The 22,517-nt window shown below is 40.6% G+C and overlaps 1 protein-coding gene across 2 annotated transcripts in view; it reads left to right on the top strand.

Moving 5' to 3' along the window:
- Positions 1-7,998: 7,998 nt before the first annotated feature.
- onecut2 (one cut homeobox 2) overlaps positions 7,999-22,517 on the top strand; it is a 33,310-nt gene continuing 18,791 nt past the window's right edge. For both annotated transcript variants that reach the window (XM_084035297.1, XM_084035298.1), the window contains exon 1: positions 7,999-9,506. In XM_084035297.1, the coding sequence (XP_083891423.1) occupies positions 8,303-9,506 (1,204 nt within the window). In that variant the 5' untranslated portion in view covers positions 7,999-8,302. The remainder of the gene's footprint in view (positions 9,507-22,517) is intronic.

Raw genomic sequence — 22,517 nt, forward strand, 5'->3', positions numbered from 1 at the left:
TCAAATGTATTTTTCAACTCTGGGTATGCATCTCTGCTGTGTTATCTGTATACATGTACATTTGTAAAGCTCATATTTGATCTTGACATATTAAAATGCAGTTTATATTTATTTTCTTCCACGACAACTGCTACTGTCTCCCAATGTTTCTATAGGAATACTCATTGAAGTTTTTATTGTCTTCGCCTACTGTATGATTTATTTCAGTATTTATTTTTCTGTATATGTAATGTGAATTTTAAGCATGTCTTTAATTCTCCATACTATTCCTACACATATCTGTATTATTACAAAAATAAGTATGTATAAATTACTCTTCTCTGATTATTTATACATATATATATACATATATAACTATAGATTAATACCAACAGTTATTCCATTTATTTTATTATTTTGTCTGTATCTGTACAAAGTATATTTAGATTATGCTATATATTATATAAATATAATAATTGTTATTTGTACATACATATATTAAAATGTTTGTTTGTATATAAGTTAAGTGTTTTTCATCGCTATATATTCATGTTAGTCATAAAGAAAGGCAGTTTGTGTGTGTGTGTGTGTGTGTGTGTGTGTGTGTGTGTGTGTGTGTGTGTGTGTGTGTGTGTGTGTGTGTGTGTGTGTAGATATAGGTCTATAATATTATTTGCATATGTCAGTGAAACTCAACAAAAAAGTGTGTGTTCACACTTATTAATCTCTGTATTCTCTTTAAATCTGAATCTGTCTTCCTCTAAAATCACCAACGTGTCGTTTCTAACTAACAGCGAACATGGCCACCATAAAACACCAAAACACTCACCAGCAACCAACCACTGCAGGAGCAGGAGGAGGAGGAGAAGGAGGAGCAGGAGCAGGAGGAGCAGGAGGAGGAGGAGGAAGAAGAGGAGGAGGAAGAGGAGGAGGGGGAGGAGTTAGAGGAAGAGTTTACAGCCGGACAGATGGACCCCTGTTCAAAAACTGCTGGGTCATTTGGAGAGAGAGAGAGAGGGGAGAGAGAGAGAGAGAGAGAGAGAGAGAGAGAGAGAGAGAGAGAGAGAGAGAGAGAGAGAGAGGATGACACTAGTTATATTGAGAGAGCAGAGGGAGAGAGAGAGTCAGTGGGACAGATGCGAGGCAAAGCGGAGCAGTGTTTGTCACTAACGCTATAGATTAGCATGTGGTCTCCAGCACAAAGCTGCAGATCAATACTGCTGCTCTGAACACAGCAGATGGCCCGGGCCAGAGAGAGAGAGAGAGAGAGAGAGAGAGAGAGAGAGAGAGAGAGAGAGAGAGAGAGGGAGAGGGAGAGAGGAAGAGGAGGAAACGTCCTGATCAACCTGCAGCTTTGTAGCTTTATTCACGCTCAGTTTAAATGAACCCGATCAGAGCAACCTGCTCCACCAACACACTTCTGTCATTACTAGTCGTACCTGGATGTCTCACAATTCTGAATGTATTCTTTTGATTAATCTGATGCAGTTAATTATCTCGTTTGTTTTGTTACCTTTGTCTTCATTTTTGTTTTTAATGAATGAACTCAGCTGATTTGATACTGATAGCATCTCTGAAAAGGTCAAATTGAACGAGGGAAAATCAAAATAAATGAAGCATTTGTGATAGCAGGGAAGACACATATCATCTCTAATGCTAGCTGATGTTTAAATGTTGCTAGCTGATATTAAAATGTTTAAATGTTGTTAGCTGATGTTTAAATGTTTAAATGTTGCTAGCTGATGTTAATGTCTAAATGCTGCTAGCTGATGTTTAAATGTTGCTAGCTGATGTTTAAATGTTAAACTTACTTCAACACATGTGTACATTTTAATAGTTAACAATTTTAACATCTGTTTACAAATGATGCATAAAATCTTTAATTGTATCCATTATTAAACTGTGCACAGCTTGAACAATGCCACTCACAAACGAAATATTTGTGAAATTAATCTTATTTTCTAAATGCTTAAATACATTTTAAAATGTATTTAAACTGAAATCTTAACATTAAGCTTTAATAATTATGGTTGAGCAGTTTTTACTTGTTATGAAAAGATCCAAAAGAAATGGTCAACAACACCTAAATGCAAAATATATCTTTAAAAATATATATGAATGAAAATAATCCCGAAGTTTAAGAAATCTACATTATATATATCCCTATATATCCCTGACAGCTGTATTATAATCTCGATTTAAAATGTATCTGAATAAATACAATAAATAAATGAGAAATGCAGCAAATATAAGCTGTGAAATGTCATTCCTCAGCATGTAACAGCAGCGTGACTCGGCTCAGAGAGCAGATAAACAGGCTAATGATTAACTCGGCAGGCAGACAGATAGACAGACAGGCAGAAAGACAGTCAGACAGACAGTCAGTGTGCTACTGTGATGCCTCTAAGGTGCAAACAACTCTGTGACCAAACATCAACCTTTAAATGTTGAAATGAAAGCATTCAGATATTTCAATTATGCTTATGTTGTACATTTACATATTTGACCTGTATTTAACATGCAAGTGCATTGAGAGTCTGCCACTTATCGACTTCAAGAATAAGGCTGATATTATTCTGTATTTTTCTCATTATCTCGTGTGCAGATTCAACAATGAATCCATGTATTTGAAAAGTGCGTATGAAAGCCCAGCATGTATTCTTCCTCGTCGTTGTTAAAACACACCAACGAGCCACACTGTCTGTGTTTGGCTCACATCCATCCTCCATAACCACAAACGCACACACTGCATTTTTTATTTGACTCGAGCCTACACATCCTGCTGCCGCCAACACTCACTAGAGCAGCCATTGTGCATTCATCCGCTGCTGAAAATAGTCCCCTACAAATGCACTTTTTACTCCTGTTAAGCTAATTGATCAAAACTACAGGACTCAGCTGTTTTAGGAAATGATGGAGCTGATTACTGAAATAAATGAAGCTCTACATTGGTGAGCTAGATGTCTGTCTTCACTGGGAAACCACGGAGTCTGGTCTGAGAGCCACACACATCTTTTCAGAGACACATTGATGGTTTTGGACTTTTCAGTGATTTGTGGACAATAACAAAATAGTTACACCAACTTTATCCTTTAAACCAACTGACTCAGTAAAACAAAGAATTCATGTTTAATCTGTTAAAGATGTAAATAAAAAGTAATGATTCACATTTCTACTAGACATTCCTGTCTGTCTCTGTTGTCGGACAGTCAACCTGCAATAACACCGAGGCCAGTTACAGTGACCCCAGTAAACATGTGGCTAAGACTCATGGGAGCTGTAGTCATTGGATGCTGATCATAATTACGTTGGTTTAATCCTTGTTAACGTGAGAGAATGTTGACATATTAGTGCACAAAAACACAGAAATGTGTGTTTTGAAGTTATGAAATAGACCTTCTGTGAGGGGGAGGGGCTTTGGTCACTGGCTGGCTATGATGTCACCACAGTATTGACTACAAACTCTATCACTTCCACCTCCTCTTCCTCCCCCTGCAGCTGCTCCTTTACAGTCTCCCTCCCCCACCCCTAACGCCCCCCCTCCATTACTTCATCCTCCACCTCCATCACCTGCAGCTTCCAGCTCCTAATTCTTCACCTCCTCTCTCTCTCCATCTTTGTCTCTTCTTCCTCCCTGTCCACCTCCTCCTCATCTTCTTCTCGCCTCTCTCATGATTCTCTCTCACCTCTGGTCTCCTACCTCTCATCCTGCTTCATCTCCTCCTTTTCCTCTTCCTTGTACTCGTGCCTCCCACTTCTCCTCTCTCTAACTTCTCCTCTTCCCTTTCTTGCTCCTCTCCCACCTCCCACCTCCTCTCTGTGATTTGTGGGACGTCAGGTGGAACATAAAATGGCAGCAGTCTCTCAAATTGGCTTCCTAGAGCAAGACAGAAAAAAGTTTTAAGAGGAAACAGACAGACAGACAGGCAGACAGACGTCCTTGAGCAGACCCCCTGCCTGTCTCTCTGACAGCTGATCAAAAGGAGAAAATGGGTCAGGCTTCTGTTCTTCTGTCCTTAATTACACAACAGTCTTTAAACAAAGCAACATCTGCCCAACTACCCATCCTGCTCCTCCTCCCCATCTCTTCCTCCTTCATCTCCTCCACCTTCCTTTCTGCTTTGTACATCCCCTCATCCGTCTGCTCACCACTCACTCAGTGGATTTGGTATAACACTCTGTTATACACGCCTGTAATTTCCAAGGAAAGTCCTTGAAAGAACTGTAACATTTGGTGTGGATAATATTGACGGTGTTCAGCTGCTGCACTTCCAATGAATAAATTCCAAATAATTGTTCGTGTGGAGTCTTTTAGTCCGTGCACAGCGGGTCAGCTGAACATGGAAAAACTGCCAAATGTCGCTACAGGCAGGATTACTGTTCAATATCAGTGGAGATCCAAGTAATAATTTGATTATGAATTCATATTTAGCTGGGTTTTAAAGAAGATTTTATCATGTTAATTAATACCAAATTACAAAAATGTATTAATGGAAATGATTATTATTCAGAAATTACAGCACTTTGCGGCTGCATCATTTCAAATTTGAGAGAATGCTTATTGTTATGTTTTTAACCAGGTGACATTCTGTAGAATTCTAACGATGATGTTTTCAAAGACATACTTTTTTTTTTGTCACAAAACAAAGACAGAACATTGAAAAGTATTTTATGGCTACAAAGAAGGTCAGAGAACACAGATGATTCAATCCCAGTCACCAGAAAAATGGTTGATCATGGTTTTTATATAATAATAATAATAACATAACATAACAACTGTGAACACATCTGCATTTAGCGGCTTTATTATTATTAAGGATACATTCCGAGCAGGAAGTCTACATTTAGATTTGGTTTCACGTGGGACAGAAACAGTGTTCTCCTGGCTGAAAGTCCTGTGTTTGACCCTCTACAACCCTCGTTGTTGTTATAGTCGTCCTCATGATGTCCCTTGCTCGGATCACAATAAAAACCCAAAGAAATAAATACATAAAAAAGCACCAGCACTTCTCTTTAAAATCGGTGTTTATATATGTTCATTCTTATGTCATGTTGAAGTTTTTTGTTTTAATTTGTGACCCTTATGTTCTGAGTTGTGGAGCTGTATGTATATTATTATAGAAGTGACAATAAACCCAACCAGAATCTGATCAATAAAACTGTGGTTTGCAGAAACGTACAATGCCAAAACTTTTTTGAGGTGACTGGCAACAAAATCCTTCCTGCAAAAGTGTCAAAACATTCAGAGAACTTTGTGTTGACATTTTTTTCTTCAAAGAATAAAAACAATGTAGAGTGATAGGACTGTAATGAACTGTGTGGTTGTGTCTGTATCTGCAGAGGATTTTCTCCTTTCGTATTAGTTTGCAGTGTTCAGGACTCTTCTGGTCAGCAAAGAGCATTTGGAGCCCAGTAATAATCAAAACCATATTCAGAGTCATACAATGTGGACCTCCTATTTTATATTTATGACTGAAAATATATTTTTTGAGATTGAAATGAATACTAAACATATTTTTGCTGTTGATTTAGTAGATGTATCCAAGAGGAAAAAGGTATTTCTCTTATATATTAGAATCAATCCTGGTGTCATTGTTGGGTTTGTTTTTTATTTCATCATCATTTACATTGATAAAAGATGCATCATTTTCTTGTATTTTAATATGAAATACGTTTTTTGTTGTCGTCTCTACTCTTGTTACTTTATGATGATGGATAGAGATGGAGAGAGAGAGAGAGAGAGAGAGAGAGAGAGAGAGAGAGAGAGAGAGAGAGAGAGAGGCAGACAGAGTTATTTAGCCGTCATTTGTCCTTGGAAGTGTAATGAATTGTAAAGTGAACCAGCTACAGGCCATAATGCTCTTTCAATACAGCTCCCACGCTCATCACTCCACCCAGAGACTGTCGATAACACCAACACACACCAACACATCATTTACACTTCAGCAGTCTGGACTCAACACTGTGAGAAAACAGCTGCAAACATCTGTCCAACACCACACACCAGACCGAGCTCTGCTGGTTCACCGTCTAGAGTCTCAGCTATACTGTGATGCTTAACCTTTTTTATGTAACGCTGTCGATCTGGTCGTCAACTCAGAACCAGCTGATGATGCAAAACTGTATAATCTCATGTTAGATCACGTCACAAGTTGTCATTATGTTACCATGTCATGTCATGTCTGTGATGTCATGTCATGTCTTTTATGTCTGTTTTGTTATTTTATAGTAATAATATATTGTATTTATAGTTACCTTTCTGAGCACTCAAGGACACGTATAGTGAATAATGTCTGTAATGTTTTGTTATATTATGTTAATGGTATAATGTTATTTTGTCATGTCACGCCATGTTATGTCTCATGTGATGCAATCAATGATGTCACGTATCTTCACATCATATGAGATGTTTCATGTCACACCGCACTATTGTATGTCATGAAATATAATAATATTAATATAATAAAAGAAGAAAAAGAAGAAGTCGCATCACATTCTGACATTTCGTTTTGTCTTTTTTAGTAAATGATCGTATCATATCCTACATCAAATGAATCCCGTCATGATGCATCACATCAGGTTCTGTTGCCTTATTGTGATTCTTCATATTTAAACTATGTTCATGTGCTGGAGAACGCTTCAGTAATCAGCACCTTCAAAATCACCAGTGATTTTTTTAGGGTGGGGGGGGCAAACCTTGAAGGCTAATGATGGACAGACATAAACCTTCTGGGAGGTTGGTGCTTTGCAAAGAAATCTAACCAGAACGTCCTCAGTGTTGAGTGAGTTTTTGTTGTCTATCACGTCGGTTCTGGTTTTATCGTGTGTTATTTCCTGTCAGCTTACTTTATCTCAACAATCAGAGGCAGCAGGTGATGAGATGAGAGCTGAGATGAGATCAAATTTTCATGATCCCTGTGGGCAAATAGCTTCTTTGCAGCAGCAGAGAAAAACCAGCTTCCTCCGTTTGGATCGTAATTCTTATAAAGACAGTGAATGTGTGAAACGCCACACAGACACCGTCGGCTGAATTCATTTCACTTGTATTCCTCCTTTAAGCAGACTGGACATTTTTCATTTGGACATTTTACATTCATTGTTACAGCACACGGAATAATCCCTGAATGTGATGTGGGCAAAACCAGTGATTGGTTTGAATTTTAGAGTTAATTTTCAATACCATTTTCTATATTTCCTTTTATGTTTTATTGCCTTTTTGTTTTAGTTTTTGATTAAATATAAATGATTCATGTTACATTTACTAATATGGAGGTTTATAAACAGTGAAACATGTGATACATTTTGATGAAGACGCCTTGAACCCTTTGGAGTGAATCAAATGTTGAAGAAACAACCTCATCACATGGTTCATTTAGTCATTTTATTTCCATGTATTTATTTATTTTCTGAGCACTTTAAGGACTTCTCATCCTCGTCTTAAAAACAACAAGCAAACTCCATCTTATGATAAAGATCATATCATGAGCTACTGAGTGGAACTTATGTTGAGATATTAAAAGTCTGAATAAAATGCTGAAAACAGAATGATGAGACGATGAGACACGCTGAATTATATATTCACCTCCACATTCTTTAATGTCTCCATCTTCAATGGTTCCATTGAATTTAAATAGATGATTTCTAATTCTCATTAAAATAGGAGAAAATAAATGCAGATAAAAAATAAAACAGCGGAATATGACACCTTGCACGCGCATTTAAGTCCAACGGACGAGTCACATTAATAGGCCATTAGCACCGTTCACACTATACGACAATGATTTTGTGTTCAACCCAGAGCCGCTCCACCGTCCACACCGCTTCACACACCGAAGACGCTGATTGGCCAGCTGGCCCCTAGCGCCACGCCCTCCAAAGCCCCACCGGGATACCGGCGCCTCCGATTGGTCCGCTGCGCCGTCAGTCGGGCGAGTGACGCCCCTCCACCCGAGCCCGCTCGCCCCCTCTCCTCCTCCCGCAGCAGGTTGGGTTGAGCGGTCGGCTAGGGGACCGTGGACAGCTCCCGTCTGAGGAGCAGAGTAACGCAGGAGGAGGAGAGGGCTGGATATGGGGGAGCCACCGCACAGGCCCGTACGATCGAGATAAAAACACTTTTTTTTTATGTGCACCTACCGGGGAAAGTACACAAAGACACCGAGCTGGGGAGGCCTTAGGAGGACGGGGAAACAACCGAGGAAGTGAGGGGAAAGGGGGGATACGGCTACTGACCCATCCCGGCGCATCAGGGGAGAAGCAGCGAGAGAAAGGAGGAGAAGAAGGAGACATAATTCCGCTCGACCCGATGGACTGAGAGGACAGATGAATGAAGACTGCCTACACTAACGCCTATCGATGCCTGGCCAAGGACCTGGACGCCTATGCCATGAACACGGACATGACAATGGACGGCATTGGCAGCCTGCATGGCGGGGTGGCCGTGGGCTCCGTGCTCCCTGACGTGGAGCTGATGAGCGGCCACAGCCCGCACCACGGCCGCGGGAGCTCGTCGGGGGGACACGGGGCGGCGGCGGCAGCCCTGCGGATACACCAGGACCTGGCCGCCGCCGCCGCCGCGTCATCCCGCTCCGCCATGGTGTCCGGCATGGCCACGATACTGGACGGCAGCGGGGAGTACCGGCCGGAGCTGTCCCTGCCGCTGCACCACGCCATGAGCGTGCCGTGCGACACGTCCTCTCCCGGGATGGGGATGAGCGGCACCTACACCACCTTAACCCCGCTGCAGCCGCTGCCTCCCATCTCCACCGTGTCGGACAAGTTTCACCATCACCACCATCACCACCACCACCAGCGGCTCACCGGCAACGTGAGCGGGAGCTTCACCCTGATGCGGGACGAGCGGGGGCTGCCGGGCATGAACAACCTGTACAGCCCCTACCACAAGGACCACATGTCCGGGATGGGTCAGAGCCTTTCCCCGGTGCTGGGCAACGGCCTGAGCTCCATACACAACACCCAGCAGGGTCTCCACAATTACGGCACCACGACGCACGGAGGCCACGATAAGATGCTGAACTTCGACGCGCACCACACCGCCTCCATGCTGGCCAGAGGGGACCACCACCAGCACCGAGGCCTCGGTGGCCCCGCGGCCGGCATGATGCCGCACCTGAACGGGATGCACCACCCGGGGCACCCGGCCGTATCCTCGGCGGGCCACCACCCCCACACCCACCTCCAGTCTCCATCCCACGGGCCCGTGTTGGCTTCCACCAGGGAAAGACCGCCCTCCTCCTCGGGGACGCAGGGGGTGAACAGCTCGGGGCAGCTGGAGGAAATCAACACCAAGGAGGTTGCGCAGAGGATCACGGCGGAGCTGAAGAGGTACAGCATCCCCCAGGCCATCTTCGCCCAGAGGGTGCTGTGCCGTTCACAGGGGACCCTGTCGGACCTCCTGAGGAACCCCAAACCCTGGAGTAAACTAAAGTCAGGACGGGAGACCTTCAGGAGGATGTGGAAGTGGCTGCAGGAGCCCGAGTTTCAGAGGATGTCGGCCCTCAGACTGGCAGGTAAGGACACAACAAACTGCTGGTGTTGTGGTTTTATGTGGGTCAGGACCAGAAGAGGAATTTAAATCTCCCCCGTTAAAAAAAAAAGAAAAAAAATCCCCGCTGTCACTTTTTGTAATCTTTTGCTGGCTTTGTTTTGGTGTTTCCTCGTGGCTCCTTCCCTGCACTCCAATTCACATAAATGAAATTTAATTAGAATAACTGGTGTTATGATTAGCATTATTGATCAATAACAAAATAAAGGATCGATAGGAAATGACAAGGTCACGGGATTTCCCTCCAACAGTCCTCTCTCAGCGCTGTGCAGTAACCCAGATCTAATGTCCCCTTCCCCGCATGTTAGAGGGGAAACACTTGCACTTTGTCTCAATTTCACGTCAGTATTCTGATCTAAAAATATTTCTTTTACACAAATTAAGGCTGAAATAATCAAATAGCACATTGAACAAAAAGATGAAAACACAAGGATGCGTAATTACGAGGCGCGTAATTTAAAAAGAATTCGTTGCATTTGGAGATTTTGCAGACAATCTAGGAAACAATTAATTCTTCGACTCCTAGTTGAATTAAAGCAACGTGAGCACGTTTGTTCCCGCTCTTCTTGCGCTGTGTGTTGCTGTCATCATTAGCATGGAGAGAGGTGCGAGAAAGCCTTCACAGCGGGCAGACGGCCTCGGAAGAGGGTTTGTGTTTGATTGTGAGGAGCTTGAAGCGATCAGACTGCTGTGACATAAACGTGGAGGTTCGTGGCATCAGTGAGTCTGGTGCCCCCTCTAGTGAGGAACCTGGTTTCCGTCCCGACAACAAGCCTCTATTGTCTGCAGGGGACAGCAGCAGCAGCAGTGTGAAAAAGGATCAGGTGGCTCTTCAGAGACTGGTTTCTATTCATTGTTTCCAGGAATATTGTAACATGAACACAGTTGAATGTTGCTGTGGGGTTTAGTTTGTCTGTGGTGAGTTTATAGTGAGATTAAATCACATTTAATGTATTTCACTGAGGTGTTTTTGTGGAAATTTTCAATTTTGCAACCTGATATTACACAAAGAAACTACGTTTGGATTCGTTCAGTATAAGTGTTGTGTTTACGTTCACCTGAATTATTGCCAGTTTGGGATTTTCATATCTTCATATAGGCTAGTTGGTGGAAATCAGTGGAAAGAAAAATCCTCAGTTGCACAATTTAACATGTCAGTGATGTAGCTGCCTATGCTGTTGATGGTTTTCCAGATGTATTTAAATGCTAAATCAAAGAAACCAGCAACACGGGTAATAAAAACAAAATCAGAATAAATCAGGAGGTCTAAGAATCAAACTGCTCAGAGATCAGAGCTTTTGGAAGCCGGCTGGACGTTGTCACTTTCCTGTGAAAATTTCAAACACGTGAACTTTTCACCAGCCGAGAATATCAGTCATCATGTTTGTGACATTTTTTAATATAAATGTTGGGTTTTTGGAAAAGTTTTTCTCAGCTCATAAAGGAACAGTCTTAAGTCTTTCGTTTATCTTTAAAAAAGGGACAAATGTTATTTTCTTCATGTCATAAAGTTCCACATAGAATCCACACGTTGTGTGAGATCAGATTCCAAACACAAAGTGTAACAGACCGAAAGGGGGAAGAAGAGCTGCTTCCATATTACAGGAATCAACATGATTTTCCAGTTTTAGTTGCTATTTTCACTGTTTCTCGTTGCTTCAGTGCATTTTACTGGTTCTTGCATTAAAAACAAAGACCAGTATTTCCACTATTTAACAACTGCATTGGCTTTTTTCACAACACAGTTTCACCGTGCACAACACTCCCTTCCACTCCCTTCATTTTCAGAGTCAACTTTATCATTATTATAACCAAGAGAGTCGAAAGTGAAGGATGAACAGACATATAGCGATATTAAATACATCTGTGGATCTGGACAAAAAAATCAAACTGTAGGCTACAGAGATCAGACTGTGTGTGGCAGTGTGAGGTATGCTGTAATAAATATTAACCTATTTGTTCATTTCTTTTTTTTTTTACAAAAAAAGTTTATTTTTAAATAATGCTGATTCTGTGGCTCATTTCTAAAATTAATAACGCTTAATTTCGTCAAATTAAGCGTTATTAAAAAAAAAAAAAACTTTAAATGCAGGTAATGAAGAGCAGAGTTTGACTTTATTTTCAATGAAGTTACAGCAGCTGAAATGTGCTTCTGCCGCTTTGTAGAAACCTTCAGTTTTCTCTTCAGTTCTTTCTGATATATAGACATATATTTAAAGGAAGCAGATACTCAGGTAATTATATTGGTACAAGCCACTACATTGAAATATATTCCTTTAACAGCGGCACACTGTGTCAAAGTGGCAACATGTAGAAAGGACAAATCTACATGATTAAAAAAAATACATTTAGTAAAAAATATGCTGTTAATGTAATGGATACAACAATGTGGAGTTTATGGTGTCCCTAAATTGAGAGTACACAAATTATGACTTATTTCAATTGACTTTAAGAATTCCATTATGATCTTAGAATTGCTGAATTACTTGCCTCATCATTATATTTCTAAAGTATTTTTTTGTGACATCCTATTATAACAACACACATCGAAAGAGACCAGAAATCAGAAATGACAACCAAATAACAAATAAGTGATGGAGCAGATGCAATATGTTCCATAAAGTTGGTTAATATGTGTAAATATATGTTCTGTATTCTTCTTTGCAGTGAATACGTAATTTATGCCTATAATGTTTTGCACATAGGCACATTTCAAATATCACTAAAATAACATATGTTTGTATTCAGTAAACTATCAGTAATAATCATACAAATAAGTGTCTCCTTTATTAACTATTGAATATAAACTTCAGTGAATTAAACAAATATGTAATATTCACACATTTTTTATTCTTCAATACGAAATTATGCTTTAATTTCCCAGCTTGGAATCAATAAAGTATATCTGTCGCGGCGAACAGCTGTTTGTCAGCTGATATGATACTGATATCTATCTATCTATCTATCTATCTATCTATCTATCTATCTATCTATCTATCTATCTATCTATCTATCTATCTATCTATCTATCTATCTATCTAAGAGGATGTGCATAATAACCTTTTTATAAATCCATTTTATTTCCCATCATACCTCTATAATATTCCTACATTATGCTGGTATGGTCTCAACATGTTTGTGGTGTTTTCATAGGGACTTTATGGAAATCATATTGTATTCTGAAGTCAAATATCTACCGCGCTTTCACCTGACACATTCTGTTGTAGTTTCCTGACATGTGGTGGCTGCATCATATTCCAGCATTTGCTTGTAATTTGTGTCCAGTGTCCTTTTAAATTGTTCTGAGATTTATTGTGGCTTTATTTTTTGTGTTAATGTAACATAGTTTCAAGTGGCTGGACAGTGTTTGCTTACAAGGAATAATCACTGAAAATCGGTGCTGTTTTCTTCTCCCTTTTGTCCAATTAATGGAGATTTGAACATCCCAGAACGGACAGCTGATTCTCCAAAAATTGATTGGTCTTGTGCATTTAATTAGCCTAGATTCGGTCAGTGGATTTGGTCCAGCTCACGCCCTCCTATTTTAAATGTGTGCTCATGTGGATAAGATTATCCCCGCAGGATTTGACTGTTATTTCACGAGGGGTCCTTTGATTTTTCAGGGCTGCTATTTGATGATATAAGTTAATGGGAAATGACACGAGTGACAGTGGACAGAGGGCGGAGCTTGATGAGAGCATGTGTGTCTCCCGTTGTAAAACGTGGGTGTGCAGATCCACACCGAAACCGCTGTCTGATGGAGCTGCACTCATCTGCTTTCACTCTCGTCATGTAAAACCCTCGCTGGCTCTGTGTATGATACTGTTTTCTTTTTGAAAAGGCCCAGCAACCACAAATCAAACCTCAAATCATCAATAGGGCTCTGTGTTGACGAGATGTTTTTATATTAGTGCCAATAGTAATAGACGTTTGGTTACCAATACCAAAATTATACTTTGTCAGTTCTTTGCATTGAGCAATATATGTTTTTTCTACAAAAAACTCTTTTGTCATGTAAGAAAAGTAATAGGCTATGTGTATCAGCTTAGTAAGAGTCAAAAGTCAATTTTGCTGAGTAAAGCCAAGTGCTACCACCTACAAGCTAATAGTGCTTTAGCCTAGCTTAGCACTAGAAACGGGGAGGAATGTAGCTTGCTAACTTAGCTCTGGCAAAGTGTAAACAAAATAACAGCAAAAAATCCAACAGTTTTTGATTATTCTGCTCTGATTTTCATGATGCATCTTTAAATTTGAAATAGAAATGTAAACGTAAGACATTGTGGTTTGGTATGTCGCTAACTGGCAAAACACAGGAACATCCAAACAACAGCCATGTCGCCAGGGAAACTGTTGTATGTTTCTGCAAACCATGTTGAATGTCAACATTACTGCATATGGTCGGAGGAAATGACGAAGTATAACTGACCGAATGTTACATGGTATAATTATCAGCCCACTAAGGATGGGTGGGAACGTTAGTGGATGAACACTGGACTTTCACCCAGGAGACCACTGTTAGAATCCCATGTGAAACCAACAGTGAACTTTGACTTAAAGCTTGTTTCATAACGTTGTGGTTGTTATCTACGTTACTTGCACTTGCAGTTGTTATGTTACGTTGTTGTGATTTATTTTAACACAAACCACAATGTTTTTTTTCAAAGCTTAACCAAGTACTTTTGTTGCCTAACAACAACGAGCAGTGACACCGTTTACGCAAAAACACACACAGACTTTAAATTCAGGAATTGAAATATATTCTGGAGTTTGTATCAATTTAACTTTTATATGCCATCGTTTTTACAATTATTTTTACATTTCAGCATAGCTTAACACAATTATTGGAAGTTTTTCTGGCAGGAAAAGGCAACTTCTAAATGAACGATTGGTGACTAGCTTTTTAGCTAACAAGAAACAACATGTGAACATGTAAGACAGTTTTAGAGTTCTTGGAGGGTTAGTTTTTTCTCTTTTGATGGAGCTAGGCAAGCAGTTTTCCCATGCTAAGCCAGGCTAAACATGTATAGTGGACCCTCTATATCATGAAAATCAGACAGCTTATTGGAATCATGACCCCTCCGGTTAAAGCTATTTATAGTTAAAGGAATATGAATGTTTTTCTTCCTTCCATGCTGACTCAGGAATTGTTATTGGCGTCCTGTGGTTTCAAAGAGAATGGGTCAATGTTGTCCAGGTTTTTAACGTCAGAAACATTCTAACACATCTGGTTGTAATAAAGATACTCTTTATATAATATTCCAACTTATTTTATTTGCTGAATGTTTATTATTATTATTATTATTATTATTATTATTATTATTATTATTATTATTATTATTATTAATAATGAATATTATAATTTTACCAGGCCTTACATTTAGCTCCTTTTTATCTGTCCTTCTCCCCCCCCCTCTTGATTTAAAATGACCAGAGGGAGCCTTAATTCCTAGACCAACAACGCTACAAGCAACCAATAGGGCTGAGGTCAAAGGTCAGTGCTGCAACATTCAGACAATAGATGGAGCAAATATTCCCCTGACCCCTGGATGAGCAGAGAGGAGAGGGAGGAGCTGGGAGACAGGGTTGGTTTCGGTTCTGCTAATACTGGTACATTATCCACATTCCTGGTCTGTACATTCACAAGAACGCATCCAACACATCCACATCTCAACCAACAGCAGATCAGCGTCTGCTTGAGTCCACATTTGATTGCCTGGTTGTGCATGCACCCCCGCTGCATTTTTCCAAGGGGCGTTTTCAAGTGATTGAGGCCATATTGTGCTTTTCAAAGGCTATTTCTCAAATAGTGAAAGAATAAATCAATCAGAGCTTTTTAGGCGGGATTAAGAACGGTCATCTTCCCGCCAAAGTTAACTAGCGACACAAAAAAAATGTCAACAAGCATGATGGAGCTAGATGTACAGGTTGTTGTACGTTGACTTATTAAAATTACATCAATATTTTTTTCAATCATCGTAAAAAAGCGATTCTGCTAGAAACCTAGGCTTATTATGTCGATGATGGGACAAATTCAGCAGTCACTGCAGACTGGTTTGGGCTAAACAAACAATCCCTGGAACCAGGTTTCACGTCAGACAGACGTGTTCAGTTCAACTACAAATGTTTGGCTGATTTCAGCTGAATGGCTGTTGAATGCTATCTTTCAACATTTCTATCTTATAACTTTAAAAAAGAAAAACATTGGAGTTCAACCTGGCTGTTTGTCCGGTACAGCAATCTGTTTTGGTGTCCACATACTATTCATACGAATGACAAGGTTTACAATGCGAGAGTACAACAAATGTAGATGCTAAACATACTACATACTATATATATATATATATATATATATATATATATATATATATATATATATATATATATATATAATATTATGAAATAAACACAAATCTGATCTAAATGTCTCTGTGAAGCTTTTCCTCCATGCCTCCTTCTCTTCTCTAATCTTTTTCTTTCTCTCGCCATCTCTCTCCTCCCTCGGACCTCTCTCTCTCTTTCTCTCTCTCTCTCTTTTGGGGGGAGGTATTATGTGATCGTCGGGGGAATTGAACACAAGCAGAGGCAGCAGCGGCCCGATGAATTATTGATGGGAATCTCGGCGTGACCCGCCTCGGTCTGCTCACTTCACTTCTTCTTCACCTCGCAGCCGGGTTAACCAGGCAAAATGGAGGGAGGGAAGAGGAGGGAGAGAGAGAGAGAGAGAGAGAGAGAGAGAGAGAGAGAGAGAGAGAGATAGGTGGAGTCCATTGTTTGGTTGGACGATGCTGCCTGCCTGTGACTTCAAGGGAATTATGGATGTAAAGACATCGATGCTGAAATCAGTGTTAGAATAGAATATCAGAAAATCAGGCCAATATTTTATTCTGTACCACGATAGCAAACTAGAGAGCTTTTCAAAGTAACCATCATCAATATAATGTAAATTTGCCACGATCCTATAGTGTCCAAGATGAATCCATGGAGGTCCTGGTAGGGTGGAGGTCCTGGTATGGTGGAGGTCCTGGGGAGGAGGTCCTGGTAGGGTGGAAGTCCTGGTATGGTCGAGGTCCAGGGGAGGAGGTCCTGGTAGGGTGGAGGTCCTGGTAGGGTGGAGGTCCTGGTAGGGAGGAGGTCCTGGTATGGTGGACGTCCTGGTAGGTTGGAGGTCCTGGTAGGGAGGAGGTCCTGGTATGGTCGAGGTCCAGGGGAAGAGGTCCTGGTAGGGTGGAGGTCCTGGTAGGGAGGAGGTCCTGGTATGGTCGAGGTGCAGGGGAGGAGGTCCTGGTAGGGTGGAGGTCCTGGTAGGGAGGAGGTCCTGGTAGGGTGGAGGTCCTGGTAGGGAGGAGGTCCTGGTAGGGTGGAGGTCCTGGTATGGTGGAGGTCCTGGTAGGGTGGAGGTCCTGGTATGGTGGAGGTCCTGGGGAGGAGGTCCTGGTAGGGTGGAGGTCCTGGTATGGTGGAGGTCCTGGTAGGGTGGAGGTCCTGGTATGGTGGAGGTCCTGGGGAGGAGGTCCTGGTAGGGTGGAGGACCATAATCCAGGAGAAAATGTTTCCGTCGAACACAATTGAGAGTGCAGTTTAATTGCATGGGAACGTGATTCTGTTGCTCATACCTGCCACGCTGTTCTCATAGCATTAACTCAAAACGCTTCCATGTTACCATTTTTTTCCAATCACTGTTAAGTTGCTGTCAATGGAAATCAACTCTTACTGTGGACGTTTCACATTAAAAGCCTACCAGAGAGGGAATTGTGCACTTTGAGCTGCTGGAAGGCTTTTGGTGGTAATGAAGGAACATGTTTTAATAGCTTTTGGACAACAAAGGAGTTCTATGCCACAGAGAAATAAAATATAAGGCTTTAGAAACACACACAATACTTATAATGATCACTTCATTACTGCCGTTGACAATAGGAAGGAATTGATTTGTCCTATAGTGTCTGTAATTTTACAGAACGGATAAGGAGAGTCCACTTAAGAGTCAAATTGTGCTGAAAATCAGGATGACTGAACCTAAATATTTTCCATTTTACGCATCCTGCTGCGAGCATACACCGTGCATTATTGATGAGACTTTATGACACAGATTACCAGCAGTTACTGTGTGTGTTTTTACAGTTTGAGACTGTGGGAATACAGTTTGTGCCCATTTTCAGGCTTTCTGTACTGACTTGCATATTCACAGGCTGCTATTGATCTGTAATAATGGATTTCAGGCTGCTGAGAGGAGACTTTTGATGTTTGTTTGTGTGTCATCGTGAGAAGATTTGACAGACGCTGTTATCTCTGTCCTCTCCTGTCGATAGGAGTATTGAAGGCTGGAAAACCTGGGCATGACAAAGTGTGTTTATACGTGTTGGGGAGAACTAGTGCATATGTGTCTCTGAAATCTCTGCTGATGGCTAGAGGCTCCAAGTAACATTAGCTCACCCAAAGCTCAAATGAATACATTTGGGAAAGCACTAACTAATGTTCTATTAGACCATTGAGGTGAAAATGTTGTTACCTTTTGGCCAATAAACTGCAACATAAAACACTCAACCTGATATTAAACTTGGAACCCGGAACCCTGTCAGAGCGCTTTGAGTGTCTTGAAAAGCGCTATATAATTCCAATCCATTATTAAACTTACATTCTCTCTACTGGCCGTCCTCTGATTGCAAAATTAATTCTGATTGTATGGAAGTCTATGAGAAAATGGTCCTACTTCTCTCTTGGTTCAGAAAACATTGTATTGGGTTTATGTCTCAACCTCTAGTTTCAAGTCTTCTTCAATCCAGAATGATGTTCATTTAATAAATTATGATCCATTTAGAGTCAAATAGACCATAAAACTGGGGATACCTTGTGACTGACAGGTCGCTTCCGCCACCTCGCTACTGTCGCTACCGATGCAGTTAGCCAATAAAATGACTTTAACACGTAGCTGTAAAGTTGACCTTGAATTGTGCTAACTTTGTTAACAGCTTCACACCAGAATCCAGATGGATCCAGATCCAGTAAGGGTGCTGCTCGGGGGGCCGCCTGTGTTTCCTCAGATCCACACGTCGATCCTCCACAGTCTAAATATGGTCACTTCTGTTAACTGGTTGCAAAAAAACAAAACAAGATGGTGACAGCCAAAGTGCTGAACTATGCTGGTCTGTGGTTTGAAATGCTCTTGAATGCATTTGTAATTGCAATGAAGGTGGACTGGCTCACACTTTGATCAGTTCTCAGCCAAAAGGTTAGATTGAATTAACAATTTGGTAAATGTGCCAAATTAAAATGCATAATTTAAATAAGCAGCTCCGTTTGAATATCACCAATCACCACACATCATCAGGTAGACACAAACGAGTTGTGCCACTGTTAGCTAGCTAATGTTCTCAGATGCAGTGACACAATCGGTTTTTGAAATGAAAAAGTGATGTGGGAGGCAACGAGTACCAGTAAAAGCCTGCGGTGAGGAAATCTGAGCCTGAATACATTCCATTTGGATGCATAATGGCAGGCAGTGATGGGGAGGGTAATTATTTATTTGGGTCATTACAGCTGAGGCATAACACATATTTACAGATTGTGTTTTATTTTTCTTATTTATTTGGGGCGGTCGTCCCCCTGGTGTAAATTATTTTACACTGTTTAGTCACCAAATCGACTCTTCCTGCCGTCTCAGGCTGTGCACTGAAAAGACACAGGCCTTTACTTTGCAAAGGAAAAATGAGAGCCCATACAGCAGCATCCCTTTGGGAGACTCTCGAGGGAATGTTACAGCATGCAAGACGAGGGTAGCTGAGCTAGCACTAACGCTAGCAAGCTTCTCTTCTGGCTCTGATGGCCTCAGTTTGGATCAGTTTTTCCTGCGTAGAGAATTATGAGGCGGCTGCCTATGTCAAATTTCCTCCCGCCTCCAATATAGACCCCACTGACTATCTATGTAATTGCCATTTTTTCAATCATAATTATTTTACTTGAGCCAGTTGGAGGCTTGCCACCACAGTACACATGCACTTGGGTGATCAGGATGGTACCACCTTCGCCCCATCTTGAGCCCTATTAGAAACCCTGCATTTGTAACGTGAGCCTGGGCAAGGCTCAGGGAAAGTAGCCAATGGAAGTGGTAGGCTGTCTCTGTCAGTCACATGACCCTGGCCTTGACTGTTGTAATGGTCCCTCGAGATTATAGACTGTTTGTTGTCCATTGGCTTCACCTACCAAATTTGCATGTTGAGATCTACAAGAGCACTAAAGAAAACCTGCCGTAAATGGAAAGTCTCATCATGTAGACCACACATTCGGTTACAGATAGCAGGTGAATACCAGGAGGAGGCGACAGCTACAAGGTTTGGATCTGACTCCAGCAACATACTGCCAGCTTTAGCCTCTATGTAAGTCCTGAAGAGACTCTACCTGCACCATGTTCATTCAAAGCACCAAGCTCTTGATCAAATCTGTGCGCTGCAAACATCAGCCTGGTGCATTCAGATTCTTTACAACCTTCACTGTAGCACCCAATAAGAAAATCAGAGGAATAGCGTAGTGATTTTTTGTTAAGTCTGTCCACACCGATTACGGTGCCCCGTGTGTCGGACCAGTAGAAATGTTGCCAGGGCAAACTGAGCAGCTCGGGTTCAGGGGAGAAAATGGTCCTGTCGCTGCTTTATTGCGCCGGTCAAATCAAACGTGACACCTGGACTCTGAGCTCATTGAGGCAGAGCGCACAGAGAATACACACCACACAATCACTCTGACCGCGCTGGGAACTACAACTTTGAATCATGCTTAAGTCACCATATCAGTTTTTTTCCCCCCACATCATTTACCCATTGCATTTTGAGAGCAGTGCATTAGCGCTAATATCTCTCCACAGCGGCATTGTTAAAAACTCGTCTTTCTCAAATTAAAGACTACATTTCCCATCAGTCCCCCGCTCCCCATGCCCCCAAAGAGATATAAACATAAGTAACAAGTAATGTTCCATCCCCAGCCATCAACAGACACTCTGAATGCTCAAATTGCTGTCTTGTAATTCAAAGCATTACATGCATCTAACCTTGTAGATCACAATGGAATTGTGTATTAATCCGCAGCTGAAACTAGTCCCCAATAAATGCACTATATACTTGTGTGTTTGACTGATGTTTAAAACTACAGTGCCCAGCTGTTTAAGGAAATTATTGTGATTAGATTTATCTCACTTTAATTTTTAAACAGAAAGTGTGTGTCAAAAACCTTTGGTGTTTACCAGCCAGGGAGGTGTCATGACGTATGCATTGTGGGAAATGTAGGATGTAGTTGTTTTGGAGCTTGACCCATGTTAAGATATCTCAGCCTTGATTGTTAACATTTGATCATTTAAAAAATAAAATCGGACTCTTTCAAGCTTATGAAAGTGACATACTACATCACTGGTGTACTTCCATTCCATTCTTCACTGAGATCTTCTTTTGTAAAAAAAAAACAGACAAAAGAGACAAATTATTTTTTATTAAAATTGTACCATGAATGATACATAGTTTATCAATTTAAAAGATAATTGTCAAGGAAGTATTTTCACAGCGTTTTACTTAAAGAGAAAATTAATGTTTGTCCATTTTAAATTGACAAAAATCATATGTGTAATTCATGCCACAATTCCTGCTAAAAAATGTAATACATATTTGTCTCTCACCATTGACTAACATACATTTTTTTCTGAAATAAGGTCACATGGTGGTCCACATGAAGGGGACTTGGCCTCTGTATTATAATCAGTAATTAACTGCATCTTGATTGGCTGACTGATAGTTCATTATGGAGGATTTAGAAGTAGTTCTTGTTCATATCTGATAGCAAGTTGTTATGTTTATGTAAATGATTCTACAAAAAGCAAAGTGTGAATTTGTATACAAATGACATTTTGACACGATACTGTGACGACCATGTGGATTTGAGGATGATGCGTGTTAAGAGTCATCATGTAAACAATACAACATGTTCAACCAGCCACTATATATTTGCTCATGGTGTCAGAGTCTCGGGTCCAATCAATATTGTAGACTTGTGGTGATTTAGGTCAGACTTTCACCTAGAATGGAGTCGGACAAGAATGTCCTGCTGAGGCTCCAACGTTACATGCGTTTCATTTATCCGTGTTTATACGAGGCACACAACATCGCTCCCAATCCCATCAACAGTTTTCTGTTTTTATGTCTTCTTCCATTTGAATTCTCTTTGGCTCTTTCTGTCTTTGCTCTCTTGTTTCCTTCCTCTCGTCGTGCCTCCCTCCCTCAGGTTCATTAGTATTGGTGTCGCAGTGCTGCTGAAATAACTCTGTCCGGAGGCGTAATGAACGGCGACAGGCGGGACGGAGCCGTCAGACAGCAGGCAGGGTTTATGGTGGAAGACAAAGAGTGCTTCAAAAAAAAACGGGGGGAAATAAACACGAGCTCCGGTTTGACCTTGGCTCACCGAAATCATTTCCCTCCGAGGATGACAAAGAGATAAATACATAGATAAATTATTAGCGAGGATGAATATTTGTGTTCATATGTAAAATCAGTAATGATTAAAACATTTTACAATAAAACAATATTTAAATCTGTAATTAATTAATAGTCAATTGTTAATTTATGTTAATTTATGTTAATTAAAAGAATACTAGCCTACAGAGATGGAAAATGTAATTAAAATATTAATTTAATATTATTAATGTTCTATGTATTATAATAATTATTATTATTATAAATCACAACAGATGTCATTATCAATAGAAAAGATCAATACATTTGTGACATTTAATAAAATGTACAATATATGTGTATAATGTAAAAGTAATTATACTGTATTATAAAATATATATCAAAATACGTTATTTAATTGAAAGAATGAAGATGAAAATAAATGAATTTATATTTTTCTAACAAGTCTATTATTATTATCATCATCAGAATTATTACTATTATTATTACTGTTGTTGCTGTGATTGTTTAGACAAACCAAAATAACAATTTAA

This window comes from Eutrigla gurnardus, assembly GCF_963514095.1.
Source record: "Eutrigla gurnardus genome assembly, chromosome: 19".
Lineage (NCBI taxonomy): Eukaryota > Metazoa > Chordata > Actinopteri > Perciformes > Triglidae > Eutrigla > Eutrigla gurnardus.